This window comes from Leucoraja erinacea, chromosome 21 (assembly GCF_028641065.1).
Source record: "Leucoraja erinacea ecotype New England chromosome 21, Leri_hhj_1, whole genome shotgun sequence".
NCBI classification, from domain to species: domain Eukaryota; kingdom Metazoa; phylum Chordata; class Chondrichthyes; order Rajiformes; family Rajidae; genus Leucoraja; species Leucoraja erinaceus.
Window position 1 is genome coordinate 16,620,684 of NC_073397.1, and position 13,897 is coordinate 16,634,580.

A 13,897-nucleotide genomic window follows, 5' to 3' on the forward strand; every position below is an offset into this window, starting at 1 on the left:
TCTCTAAAAGATTAGAGATGATTATTACAATTGAGGGGCATAAATATACTTGTCAGTGTCAGCTCATGCCTGAATGTTTAGTTTAGAGATACCGGTGCCGACCAGTAAATACACATATAACCATATAACAATTACAGCACGGAAACAGGCCATCTCGACCCTTCTAGTCCGTGCCGAACACATAATCTCCCCTAGTCCCATATACCTGAGCTCAGACCATAACCCTCCATTCCCTTCCCATCCATATAACTATCCAATTTATTTTTAAATGATAAAAACGAACCTGCCTCCACCACCTTCACTGGAAGCTCATTCCACACAGCTACCACTCTCTGAGTAAAGAAGTTCCCCCTCATGTTACCCCTAAACTTCAGTCCCTTAATTCTCATGTCATGTCCCCTTGTTTGAATCTTCCCTACTCTCAGTGGGAAAAGCTTTTCCACGTCAACTCTGTATCTATTACATATACTAGTCTTATCCTACACACGAGGGCCAATTTACAGAAACCAATTAACCTGCAAGCCTGCACATCATTTGAGTGTGGGAGAAAACCCATGCAGTCACAGGGAGAACGTACAAACTCCGTACAGACAGCACCCATAGTCTAGATCGAGCCAGGGTCTCTGGCGCAGTGAGGCAGCAACTCTACCACTCTGCACCCTCTGACCAACTGTGGCGTTATTCAGGTTTAGTTTAGTTTGGAGATAAAGCAGAGAAACAGGTCCACAGGCCCATCAACCCAGATGGGCCAATGCCATGGATGGTATCAAAATCTAAAGAGTTGCAAACAGAATTAAATACAAGAATCATACTCTGTTGAAACAGGCCCTTCGGCCCAACTTGCCCACACCGACCAACATGCCCATTGTACACTAGTCCCACCAGCCTGCATTTGGTCTATATCCCTCTAAACCTGTCCTATCAATGTACCTAGCTAAATGTTTCTTGAAAAATTGTGATAGTCCCTGCCTGAAGTACCTCCTGCTGCAGCTCGCTCCATACACCCACCACCCTTTGTGTGAAAAGGTTACTCATGTTCCTGTTAAATCTTTCCCCCCCCCCCCACACCTTAAATCTGTGTCCCCTGGATCTTGATTCCCCTAATAATAATAATAATAATAATATATTTTATTGTCATTGCACGTTAGTGCAACGACATTTAGTATGCAGCTTCCAACCGATGTAAAATAAAATAAATAAACAAGCTGTGTGACGTGACCATCCGAGGGAGACAGTCCAGGGGGTTGGGGGGCACTCAGCAGGGCCGGTTCAGAGCCGCTATAGCTCTAGGAATAAAGCTGTTTCTGAGTCTGGAGGTTCGGACGTAGAAGGCCTTGTAACGTCTGCCGGAGGGAAGTAGTTCAAACAGTCCGTTACAAGGGCGTGAGGAGTCTTTATGGATGCTGATGGCCTTCCTGAGGCACCGTGTGTGGTAGATGCCCTCCAAGGCTGGTAGCTGTGTCCCAAATGATCCTCTGCGCTCTGTGGACGACGCGCTGAAGAGCTCTCCTCTCCGCCTCCGTGCAGCTGAGATACCACACAGAGATGCCATACGTTAATATGCTCTCTGTGGTGCAGCGGTAGAAGGTTGTCAGCAGCAGCTGGGGCAGACCAGTCTTTTTTAATGTCCTCAGGAAGAACAGTCATTGCTGTGCCTTCTTGACCAGCGCAGCGGTGTTGGTGGACCATGTGAGGTCCTCTGAAATGTGAGTGCTCAGAAACTTAAAGCTGGACACTCTCTCCACACTTTCCCCGTAAATGGAGATTGGGGCGTATTCTCCATTATGGGCAATGGGCAAGAGACTGTGTGTCTACCTAATCTATTCCTCTCATGATTTTGTACACCTCTACAAGATCACCCCTCAGCCTCCTGTGCTCCAGGGAATAGTCCAAGACTGCCCAACCTCTCCCTATAGATCAGTCCCTTGAGTCCTCATAACATCCTCCTAAATCTTCTTCGCACCAGCTTGATCATGAGCATATGTTTTCACTCTCAATCTTATCAGACAACTCACCACGTGTGACTTCTTGGTAACCAGTTTTCTTTCCCAACTTTTTCAATGCAGAATTTCTGGGGACCATTGCTTCCTGTATTGAAACATAAAAATCAAAATGTCAAATGGTACTCTGGTTTTAGTAATTATTAATTGTACAGAATCTTTAAAATTAATATTCTATTTATTATATCTGGCAATATTAGAGCAAGCACTTTAAAATCAAAGGCAGTCAAATAGGACTTGCTCAGGAAGGTACTTTGGTGAGCAAGGAAGACACAAAATGCTGGAGTAACTCAGTGGGACAGGCAGCATCTCTGGAGAGAAGGAATGAGTGACGTTTCGGGTCCAGACCCCTCTTGGATGAGTTAGCCGGAAAGGCCTGTTTCCATGTGCTGTTCCCCCCACAACTTCCCTCAGATTTCACCATATACGACTGTACAGAACATAAATCAGCCACTTCGGATCAATTCACCCACGATGCCCGTTCCTGGCCCATATCCCTCCAAACCTTTTCGATCCACTCACCCGCACACGAAAGCAATTTACAGCTACAATGATCTGACCTGCATGTCCTTGGATTGTGGGATGAAATCGGAAAACATGTGGTCACAGGAAGAGCCTGAAACCTCCCTGCAGACAGCACCAGAGGTCAGGATTGAACCCAGGTCACTGGGGCTGTGAGGCAGAGGCTCCTTTAGATGCATCACTGTGCAGACACAAAGTGGCAATAGAAATGTGGACCCAAGGATGCTGGTTTATACCAAAGATAGCACACAGCGGGTCAGGCAGCATCTCTGGAGAACATGGATGGTGACGTTTTGGGTCGGGGCCCTTCTTTAGACTGATTGTGGTGGTGGGGGAATAGAAAGCAGGAAGAGAGGATCCCTTAACGGATCCCTTTCAGAATGGCAGGCAGTGATTAGTGGGGTACCGCAAGGCTCGGTGCTGGGACCGCAACTATTTACAATATACATTAATGATTTAGATGAGGGGATTAAAAGTAACAATAGCAAATTTGCAGATGACACAAAGCTGGGTGGCAGTGTGAACTGTGAGGAGGATGCTATGAGGGTGCAGGTTGGGTGAGTGGGCAGATGCCGTTGAATGTGGATAAATGTGAGGTTATCTACTTTGGTGGCAGGAAGGTAGATTATTATCTGAATGGTCTCAAGTTAGGAAAAGGGGAAGTACAATGAGATCTGGGTGTCCTTGTACATCAGTCACTGAAAATAAGCATGCAGGTACAGCAGGCAGTGAAGAAAGCTAATGGCATGTTGGCCTTCATAATAAGAGGAGGTGAGTGAAGGAGTAAAGAGGTCCTTCTGTAGATGTACAGGGTCCTGGTGAGATCACACCAGGAGTACTGAGGATCTCACCAGGGCATTCGTGGAATTTGAGCAAGGCCATTCTTGTTATTGAGGGAGTGCAACGTAGGTTCACGAGGTTAATTCGTGGGATGGCGGAACTGTCATATGTTGAAAGAATTGAGCGACTGGGCTTGTATACATTGGAATTTAGAAGGATGAGAGGGTATCTATGTTCCCGATGTTGGGGGAGTCCAGAACCAGGTGCCACAGTTTAAGAATAAGGGGTAGGCCATTTAGAAAGGAGATGAGGAAAGACTTTTTCACCCAGAGAGTTGGGAATCTGTGGAATTCTCTGCCTCAGAAGGCAGTGGAGGCCAATTCTATGGATGCTTTAAAGAGAGAATTAAAAAGAGGTCTTAAAGATAGCAGACGAAGGGATATGGGGAGACGGCAGGAACAGAACACTAATTGTGGATTATCAGCCATGATCACAGTGATTGGCAGTGTTGGCTCGAAGGACCGAATGGCCTACTCCTGCACCTATTGTCTATTGAAAGGAGAGGCAGGATGAAGCCTGGCAGGTAATAGATGGGAGACAGGCGAGGGGAAATTAAACTTTTAGGCTTGAGAGTCAAGGCATGCTGTATCGCTAAACTAAATTAACTTTTAGAAAGGAGATGAGGTGGAAAGGAGATGATGTGGCAAATCTGTGGAATTCATTGCCACAGACATCAATGGAAACCAAGTCATTGGGTATTTTTTAAATGGAGATTGTTAGGTTCTTGATTAGTAAGGACACCAAAGTTTACGGGGAGAAGGAAGGAGAATGGGGTTGAGAGGGAAAGATAAATCAACCATATTTGAATTGCAGAGCCGACTCAATGGGCTGAACGGCCTAATTCTGCACCCATGTCACGTGGTCAACTTCTTCACCAGGAAACGATCAAGGAAAGCAATGCTGCCAAAGTCTTCCTTCCTCTATTCTTGCCTCGAGAGAGAAATTGACAGACAGGCTTGTGAAGATTAATCCAGAGACAGTTACAAAGTAATGAACACAGACATGCAAATGAGAAAGGGCACGAAGCCAAAAGTTTAATGTTTGCGTCTGTTTGGCACAGTTTAAGAATAATTTGTGCTATTTAGGGCCTAGCACACTGAGTATACATATTATTCTGCTGCTAGGCACTTGACTGCTCTTCTCTCGTGACAAGTCGAATTATTTATTTCCTTGAGTGGAGGCTGCGACATTGACAGGCAGTTATGGAGGGAAAGGTCCTTCCATAACGGAAATCTATTCAAGCAGTGAAACTGGAGATTAACTCAGTCACAAACACTTATATCTAAGTGCCTGCACATTAATTTGCTCTCACTTTTTAACACAGTTAATAACAGCGAGGGAAAGCTTCCCTACCTAGGTTTGATGAAACTGATAATGGATAATGATAACTGAAGGTACTGAGGCAACATGCCCAATTCCAATTAAAGTCTGCTTGCAGACACATTTTGATGCAAACATTGCTCCCTGCAAGTTCAAATTTATATCAGGCAACATTTGATGAAAAACAATCCCAAAGTTAATTAAAGGTAACTTTAATCACGCCATCAAAAAAGACATAATTATTTCTTAAATGATTCGACTGATTTTAAGGATATTAGCACTAGAAATTAGTAAAGAGACTCTCCCATCATTGCATCCAAAAGCTTTATTAGTGTCTGTCATCATAGTTTAAAAATATGTATCTTCCAAAACCTAATCTGGATTATTTACTTACTTTCTTTAAATTGAATGTGTTTACAGTTTAAGGGAGCTGTCTGGTAACTGACCCATCCAATCACCAACTAGAGAGTGGTCATTGGAGACCTTTGAACTCTCTTTAATCAGGCTTTATCTTGCACTAAACGTTATATCCTTTATCCTGTATCTGTACGCTGTGGACAGCTTTATTGTAATCACACATAATCTTTTCGCTGACTGGGTTGAACGCAACAAAAAAGCTTTTCACTAGGAGGAACTGCAGATATTGGTTTGTACCCAAGATACACAAAGTGCTGGAGTAACTCAGTGGGTCAGGCAGCATCTCTAGAGAAAATGGATAGGTAATGTTTCAGGTTGAGACTAAAGAAGGGTCTGAAGAAGGGCCGGGCAGACCAGAAACACTTGGGTCCGAAGGATGGTCCCGACCCGAAACATCACCTATCCGTTTCAAGGTATTAATCTAATCCTGATTTGAATACCGTCTAACCAGATGTGCCCAGTGGCGGCAGAAGGCTCCCGAGATGCACCTCGGAGCCAAATGATCCAGTGGGCACGCCGAGAGCGAGGAGGGCTGCTGAGAGTAACCAGGTGGGGAGGGGGGTCCTCCGAAAGCATTGGGGGACTTGCGTTGATGAGAGCATGGGGGCCGCCTGGAGTGCAGGGGGACCTTGCCATCATGTGCGGTGGTGGGCCTGGTTCAGCACTGCGAGAAGACTGTGCGATTACGTTTTTTTTTACATTGTCGGCACCAGAAATGTGGCAACTCTGTGTGGCCTGCCGAGGTGAGGGCTGCTGTATGGTTTTACTGGATTGCATGCGAAAACAAAGAATTTCACTGTACCAAGGCACATGTGACAATAAGGTATTAATTGAATGCTTCTTTGTCCCTGCCCTTCATATTAGATTCCACCTGATGGCGCAGCTTAGCTATCAGCCATTGCAAAGGGCAAGATCAAGGCAGCTCACCTCAACACCGCAACAGCTTTAATACTTTGCCCTAACTCCAGACTGGCTGAGAACTGGTTTGCCCAGACATTTTGTTCAGTGAACATAGAACAGTAAAACCAAATGTCCATGTAATGCATGATTGGAATGCACAGAAACTAGCAGTTTCTGAAAGTGCCAAAATCTTTTTAGGAGATGGATAGAGATGTAGCGGAATACCCAAATCTGGCAAAGAGTAACCAAATTAATATTTTGAGAAACTGCAAATGCTGGAATCTTGAGCAAAAGTGCAGGAGGAACACAATGGACCAAGCAGCATCTGTGCAGGGAAAGGACAGGCATTTTGAGTCCAAAACCTGGCACCTACTGCATACGACAGGAGTTCCCAACCTTTTCGGTCCCGTTTACCCCTGGCAACTTTAATAGCACATAACAATGTTATTTCACATACATTTATTTGCAGGATTAATGACTCTGAAAATTAAATTTATCTTGGTTTTATCAAACATAAGGTTTAGCACTTCATGCTACCAATCCCAGCTGTGGAGATATTGGTATAGTTGTCTCGTTGTAGGACACTGACCTTTTTTTTAAATCTGGATTTTAAACTATGTATTATGTTTTGGTATGTAATTTATGGTGCTCTTATAAGTCATTTACTAAGCTTTTATATGTAATTTATTGTGTTTTATATGCAATGTAATCTATGTAATGTCGTATTTTATCTGGCCCATGAGTGTAATAAAAGTTTAATAATAATAATAATAATAATTAAGAATTAATCATGGACAGATACCAGAACCAAACACAGTCAGTCAATGAGAAAAAAATGTACAAATCCAGAATCAACAAATTTACACCCCTTGGGTAGGCGAAATGTACCCCCTGGGGGTATTTGCCCCAGGTTGGGAACCCTTGGCATACGGGATCAATGGACTATTTCTGTACATTTGCTGATCGGGATGTGCTTGGATAGGCAATACTTTACTGGAGTGTTTATAAGAAAATATTTTTACTGTGCATTTGCACTTCGCACAAGTGACATTAAACGCACCATTGAGGAAGGGGACCATGAAATTCTTTCTTGCTGCAGCTTTACAGGCACATTAACACAACTAATACATATTCAGTGCAGTGAACCCTCATTATTACAGAGATCGTTAGAACAGATTTTGGTTACAGCGGAAGGTCCTACAGACCTTCAGCACCAAGCCGGGCTGCAGACGCTACCTCCAGCCTTCACCGCCTCCCTCGGCCTGCACCACCTCCCCAGCCGCTTCCATTCCGGACCCACCGACCTTCACTGCCAGGCTGGGCTACAGCCCCCAGCCCACAATGCCAATTAATGCAGCAAACAATCTCTCATTCTAATCATGCAATATCATTTCAGAACTAGACAGTGATAATTCCGTAAAAAAGTTGCCCATTTAGTTTGTAATCACCCAAAGTGAGGAAAGATCCTGTTTACAATCAACCAGTCCTGCTTACCCATGAGATCTGTAAAGCCACCGACCGGAAGGCGGCACGTCCCAGTGACAAACTGCAGCAGACGCATTCGTTTCTCGTTGTCCATTTCTTTCACAATCTAACAAAACATCATTGAGTTGAGGCAGATGTATTAAACAGTTCACACATGCCCCTTTACCATACCTAAATTCACTCAGTCCTCCTGGCTTGTATTTTGCTGTTACAAACAATGCATTAGGCTTGTAAAAACCTGCTTTGACCACACTAATGCATAGATCAAACCAAACACTGTGGCAGGAAAACCTGTTAAAGGCAAATTATTATTACCCAGCGCATTTGATGATCTAATATGAGTTTAATAAAGACCAGGCCGCAGATGTTGTATAATATTACAGGAATATTATAGGATGGATGTTATTTGGCTATAGAGAGTGCAGAAGAGATTCAAAAGGATGTTGCTGGGACTAAAGGGCATGAATTATAACAATTGGTTTGGGGTGGTACTGTTTTCCTGGAATGAAGGGGATTGAGGCATGACCTGAGAGGTTTGTACAATCATGAAAGGTATAGATAGGATGGAAGGTCAGTCTTTGCCCCCATACAGCAAGGAAGACAAAAACTAGAGGGCATGGGTTGAAAATGAGAGGACCTGGTATGTGAGGCTCACTATCAGCAGAAGTGGTAGAGGTGGGTAGAATGACAATGTTTAAAAAACATTTTGGATATATGCCTTAATAGGAAAATTTTAAAAGCATATTGCCCAAATATGGGCAAAACTGATTAGCTCAGGAAAGCAGGTAAACCGGCATGGACAGTGGGGCTGAAAGTCCTGTTTCTAAGCCTGGCAACTACAACTCTTATCAAAATCTTTCAAATGAATTATTTCTTTAAAGTTTTTGAAATAATGAAGACCAATTAAGGCACTACTGCAGCAAGAACATTTAATCTCACCGTGCAAAGAATGCAGAGTTCGTCCATACCTGCCAAAACCAGATTATTTGTTTGTTGTTTCTGGTGTAGTTCCGATAAATTGCATTTCTCTGCCAATCATTCAAATCAATCTCTTGCATTCCACAAAGTAGCACCTGTAAAAATGTAAAGACACTTAAAAAAAAAAAACTGATCTGACATAGAACATAGAACAGTACAGCACAGGAACACAATGCTTGTGCCGAACATGATGCCTAGTTAAACTGATCTCGTCCGCCTGTACAGGATCCATATCCCTCTATTCCTTGCTCTACCATGTGCCTATCTAAAAGCCTCTTAAATGCCAATATCGTATCTACTTCCACCACCATCCCTGGCAATGCATTGCAGACCCCCAAAACTCTGTAAGAAATCTTGCCCTGCACGTCCCCATTAAACCTTCCCTCTCACCTGACAGCTATGCCCTCTATTGATGGGCATTTCCACACTGGGAAAAGCGTTCCGACGGTCGACCCCATACAAATTTTATATACTTCTATCAAGGGCGGAACAATGGCATGGTGGTACAACTGCTGCCTTACAGTGCCAGAGACCTGGGTTTGATCCTGACTACGGGTATTGCCTGCATGTACATTCTCCCTATGATCGCTCCGGTTTCCTCCCACATTCCAAAGATGTACAGGTTTGTAATTTGTAATTGGCTTTGGTAAAATTGTAAATTGTCCCTAGTGTGTAGGATAGTGTTAGTGTACGGGGTGCTCGCTGGTCGGCATGGACTCGGCGAGTCGAAGGGCCTGTTTCGGGACTATCTCTAAGGTCTCCCCTCAACCTCTGTAGTTCCAGAGAAAATTTAGAGCAGAATTGTAGAGTAAAACTATCACAAAGGGAAAACAAGGGGAAACTTTTTTGCAGACAAATGGCTAGAATCTGGAATGCACTACCAAAGGGAAGAGTGGCCGTGATTCAACTGTGATGTTTAAAACACGTATATCAATATTGAAAAGGAATAGATCTCCAAGCTACGAGGTAAAACAGAAGCTAATTGCTCCTGCATGGGGCTAGCACAACCTTAATGGGCCAAATTAACACCTCTTGTGCGGTGACCTTTCTGTGATTCTGGCAGCTGCCGACTTTGCTCAGTTGATATCTAGGTGGTCAGTAATCTGGTGTTGGTTTCCACATTGAGAAGATATTTTTGGAAAAGGTATGAAGGCCAGTGAAAAAGTTCCTGACCAGAAACGTCATCTGCCCAGAAACTGACTAATCCGCTGAGTTCCTTAAGTACTTGTTTGTGTTGCTCAGTGAAGTTAAATTATACGTGGCCTTTTTTCAAGAGAACTGTCATATAATCAATGGGTTAACAGCCTTCTGATGTTCTGGGGCGGCACGGTGATTAGGCAGTGGAGTTGCTGCTTCAAAGCGCCAGAGACCCAGGTTAAATCCTGACTATGGGTACTGCCTGTACAGAGTTTGTACGTTCTCCCGTGACCACTTGGGTTATCCCCGAGTTCTCCAGTTTCCGTCCACACTCTAAAGATGTATTGGTTTGTAGGTTAATCGGCTTTGGTAAAAATAGTAAATTGTCCCTAGTGTGTAGGATAGTGCTAGTGTACGGTGTGATTACTGGTTGGCGTGGAATTAGTGGGCCGAAGGGCCTGTTTCTGCGCTGAATCTCTAAACTAAACTACTGTACTTTTAAGTTTATAATTTTAAGGTCACCTCTTCTGAGCAACCTTTAGAGTTGCTCCATCTTGGCATGGGACAGCTTTACCGAGCATACAAATATAAAATACTTCCATCCACTTCCCCAGGAACCACCTCAAAACATTGACAGAAATTATTTAGAGGTGACTCTGAAAGACAACATGAACTTTCCAACACTCCAAACAAAGCTGTGTCTAAACTGGAATCAGCATCAAAATCCAGAAACAAAAGTCCAGATCTATCTGGATTGGATTGTGGTTTTAAACAAGAGGAACCAGATTTTGGATTTAGTTTTGACACAAACTTTGCTTGAAAGAGTTGCTCAAAGTGTTGGAATACTCAAGAGCAAAACTGATGATGTGTTGCATAGAAAGAGTCTTACATATTCCTGGGGTACATCACACATATGCGGGAATGAGTTGACAAATGTAAAATAGTTGTACAAAAATGAATCGATGAAGGAAAACAACAGCATAGTTTATATATGATGGATGCCGACTATACGAGGTATTCACAGGCTGAAGACCTTTGTTTCTTTCAAACTTGGCACAGTGGCACAGCTAGTAGAGCCTCTGTTTCACAGCTCTGAAAACCCAAATTCGATCCTGACCTTCGGTGCTCACCGTGTGGAGTTTGCACGTTCTTCTTGCAACGTCTTTGGGATGCGAGGAGAAACTGAAGCACTTGAAGGGATTCCTTCGGTTGCTCCAGCTTCCTTCCACATCCCAAAGATAAGCGATTTGTAGATTAATTGACCTTGTAAATTGCCCCGAGTGTGCAGGATGCGAAAGTGGAAGGTATCACGTTTATAGAACTACATGGGTAGGATAAGATTAGAGGGATATGGGCCAAACGCAGGCAGGTAGGAGTAGTCTAGAAAGAGCATGCTGTTCGACATGGACACGTTGGGCTGAAGGGTCTGTTTCCACACTGTATGACTCTGTGACAGAACTAGTGTACGGGTGATCAATGGTCGGCATAGACTCAGTGGGCTGAAGGGCCTGTTTTCATGCATCTCAAAACTGATCTGCATTTCACTCAATACCAGGAGGGAGAAAAATAAGCCGGTATATCTTTATTCAGGTAGGTGTGCAAATTAAATTAAAAACACTCAATAAATTGCAATACCTCCAATTCTTTGGCATCGAATGACTGAAGATAGTGTAAAGGAAGCACTTCATTAAAGCCCTCCAGGAATGCCTGCGTCTGTTCTTCAACGCCACGCGATAGTCTCCACTCAGCTACAAGTCTATGCAGTTGAAACACCTTGTGTTAATGATTCAAGCAGTGGGCACAAGAAAGAATATTACACATAACCTATAGCTAATATATTCCACATAATAAAATTCTAACATAATCCTAAAATGGGCGGCACAGCGGCGCAGCAGTAGAGTTGCTGCCTTATAGCGCCAGAGACCTGGGTTCAATCCTGACTGTGGATGCTGTCTGTACAGAGTTTATTCGTTCCCCTCACAATCACGTGGGTTTTCTCTGGGTGCTCTGGTTTCCTCCCTCACTCCCAAGATGTGCAGGCTTTTTGGTTAATTGGCTTTGGTAGAATTGTAGAAGTGTGTAGGATACTTTTCACCGGGAGTCTGGGATCTTGCGACGAGATCGCCAGTAGTGGAGCTCCATCCGGCGCGGCCTTGTCGGCTTCGGAAGCCACGGTCTCGAGTAGGGAGGCGGCCGTTCCAGGTGTCCCATGCCGCTGAGAGGATTCTCCCGACGCCGGAGCACCATCACCCGGCGAGAAGGGCCTGGAACCTCGGGCCTCCGTAGCGGCGACTGCGGAGGCCTCAATAGGCCTGACTATGGGTGGACATGGGGATGGGACTGGACTTAGTGCCTTCCCTCATAATGGAAACCATTGTGGGGGGGATGTTTTTTATTGTCATGTTTGGTTTTTTTTTGTGTGCTGCAATGGCAACAAGAATTTCACTACACCTAGGTGTATGTGACTAATAAAGAATCCTTAGAAACCTTTGAACCTTTAGTGGTAATGTATGGGCCAATAGCAGGTCGGAATAGACTCAGTGGGCCGAAGGTTTCCCTAGTCTAAAGTGTAACATAATTAAAATTTTAAATTATTTATTGTTTTGCTGCAACACAAAAAAATATTCTTTGCCACTACCTTACCCAATGTACTCCTCTTTGTTTTCCTCAGTCACCAGTATATTATTGCCATCAGGTTTCAGCTCTTGTGTTTGTATTTCACCTAAAATTTCTTTGTCAACTGAGAAATACATTTCCAGACCACATTCTTCCAGTTTGTTCTCCCTAGAAACAACAGACAATTTTCCGTAAATGATTACAGAGCCAAATGCAAGCTGGTTCCAATTTCAATACGAACAGCACAAAGTGAAGCAATCAAACTGAGAAAGCTAACATAAAAATAACATTTCTCTGAAGAGGAGGTCAACACTGCCTATGGAAAATTACCAATCCTACTTCAGAGAGGTGACACGTTTCCATTGAAAATATCTGCGACAGATTTTTTTAAAGTTAGATTTACATAATGAGCACTGCATTATTCTTCTGGCCTTCCGCTGCAATAAAATCGAGAGACTCAGCAACCAGCAACGTCTGTGGGAAGAGTTTCTACAGAATGCAGCACAGAAGCAGGCCCTTTGGTTCACCTTGTCCAAATTGGCACACTGGACTTGCCCCAAGTTCCTGAATTTGGTCCTCTAAACCCTTCCTTTTCATAAATTTGTCCAAATGTCTTCTAGAAATCATAACTGTATCCTCTTCCATAGCTTCCTCTGACAGGTCATTCCAGATGCAGACTACCTTCTGCGTCCCTCTTAAATCTCTCCTCTCTAATCTCTAATCTTAAACTTATGCCCTGGAGTTTTAGAAGCATCTACCTTAGGAAATAAAAAACAAGTGTTCATTTTAACCATGCCCCTTGTGATCTTGTGCACCTCAATAAGGTCACCCTCAGTCTCCTATGCCCTAAAGAATATCCCAGCCTATCTAACTGAAATTAACCCAGTCATTACACAATCTGTCTCGACATCTCCCAACTGATGAAATCCTCATCATACAGTAGATAAAATCATTATTAACAGCATTAAATTTGTATTCAAGAAAGTGGAGTCCAGGTTCAGTGGGATTCACTCAGTGTGAGACCGAGAAATGGCGTCCAGTATGATTGTCAGTGCAACGCAAATAAAAGGCTCACGGTTGACGTTGTATTTGCATGTAAATAAATTGGCAGTATTAATACATGGATGACAGCTTCTACTGCAAGAAATGAACAGTTTCCTCACATCTTGTTTTTTTTTAATTTTTAAACAGAGTGGCACAACGGTCGCTGCCTTACAGCACCAGAGACCCGGGTTTTGATCCTCACTACAGTTGCTGTCTGTACGGAGTTTGTACATTCTCCCTGTGACCGCATTGGTTTTCTCCGGGTGCTCGGGTCTCCTCCCATACTACAAGGACGTACAGATTTGTAGGTTGTCTTCAGTAAGTTGTAAAATTGTCCCTAGTGTGTGTAGGTTGGTGTAGGGGGTGATCGATGGTTGGCGTAGACTCGGTGGGTCCAAGGACCTGTTTCTGTGTTGTATCTCTAAAGTCGAAATCCAAAAAGATTGAGGTTGTAAAATGTTGCCTCTGACCAAATATGGAAAAGAATTATGTGCTGTGCTGATTAATGTTCATGACCTCTCTGTCTTAAGTTAAACTTCTTCAATATTATTATATTCAGTTGACTAGACAGTAATAACCAAAGAAAGCCATCAGCACAACTAAAATATCAAGTACCAACCTTATCCAAATGAGGGAAT

At 43.5% G+C, this 13,897-nt stretch overlaps 1 protein-coding gene across 1 annotated transcript in view; it reads right to left on the minus strand.

Annotated features, from left to right (window-relative positions):
- The window catches only part of LOC129707300 (E3 ubiquitin-protein ligase Itchy-like), an 82,887-nt gene that overhangs the window by 10,604 nt on the left and 58,386 nt on the right, over positions 1–13,897 (minus strand). The window contains exons 18-23 of the mRNA XM_055652238.1: positions 13,879–13,897; positions 12,243–12,383; positions 11,235–11,355; positions 8,453–8,557; positions 7,494–7,590; positions 2,016–2,088 (exon numbers count right to left, since the gene is read on the minus strand). The exon at positions 13,879–13,897 is cut by the window's right edge and continues 115 nt beyond it. Of these exons, the coding sequence (XP_055508213.1) occupies positions 2,016–2,088; positions 7,494–7,590; positions 8,453–8,557; positions 11,235–11,355; positions 12,243–12,383; positions 13,879–13,897 (556 nt within the window). The remainder of the gene's footprint in view (positions 1–2,015; positions 2,089–7,493; positions 7,591–8,452; positions 8,558–11,234; positions 11,356–12,242; positions 12,384–13,878) is intronic.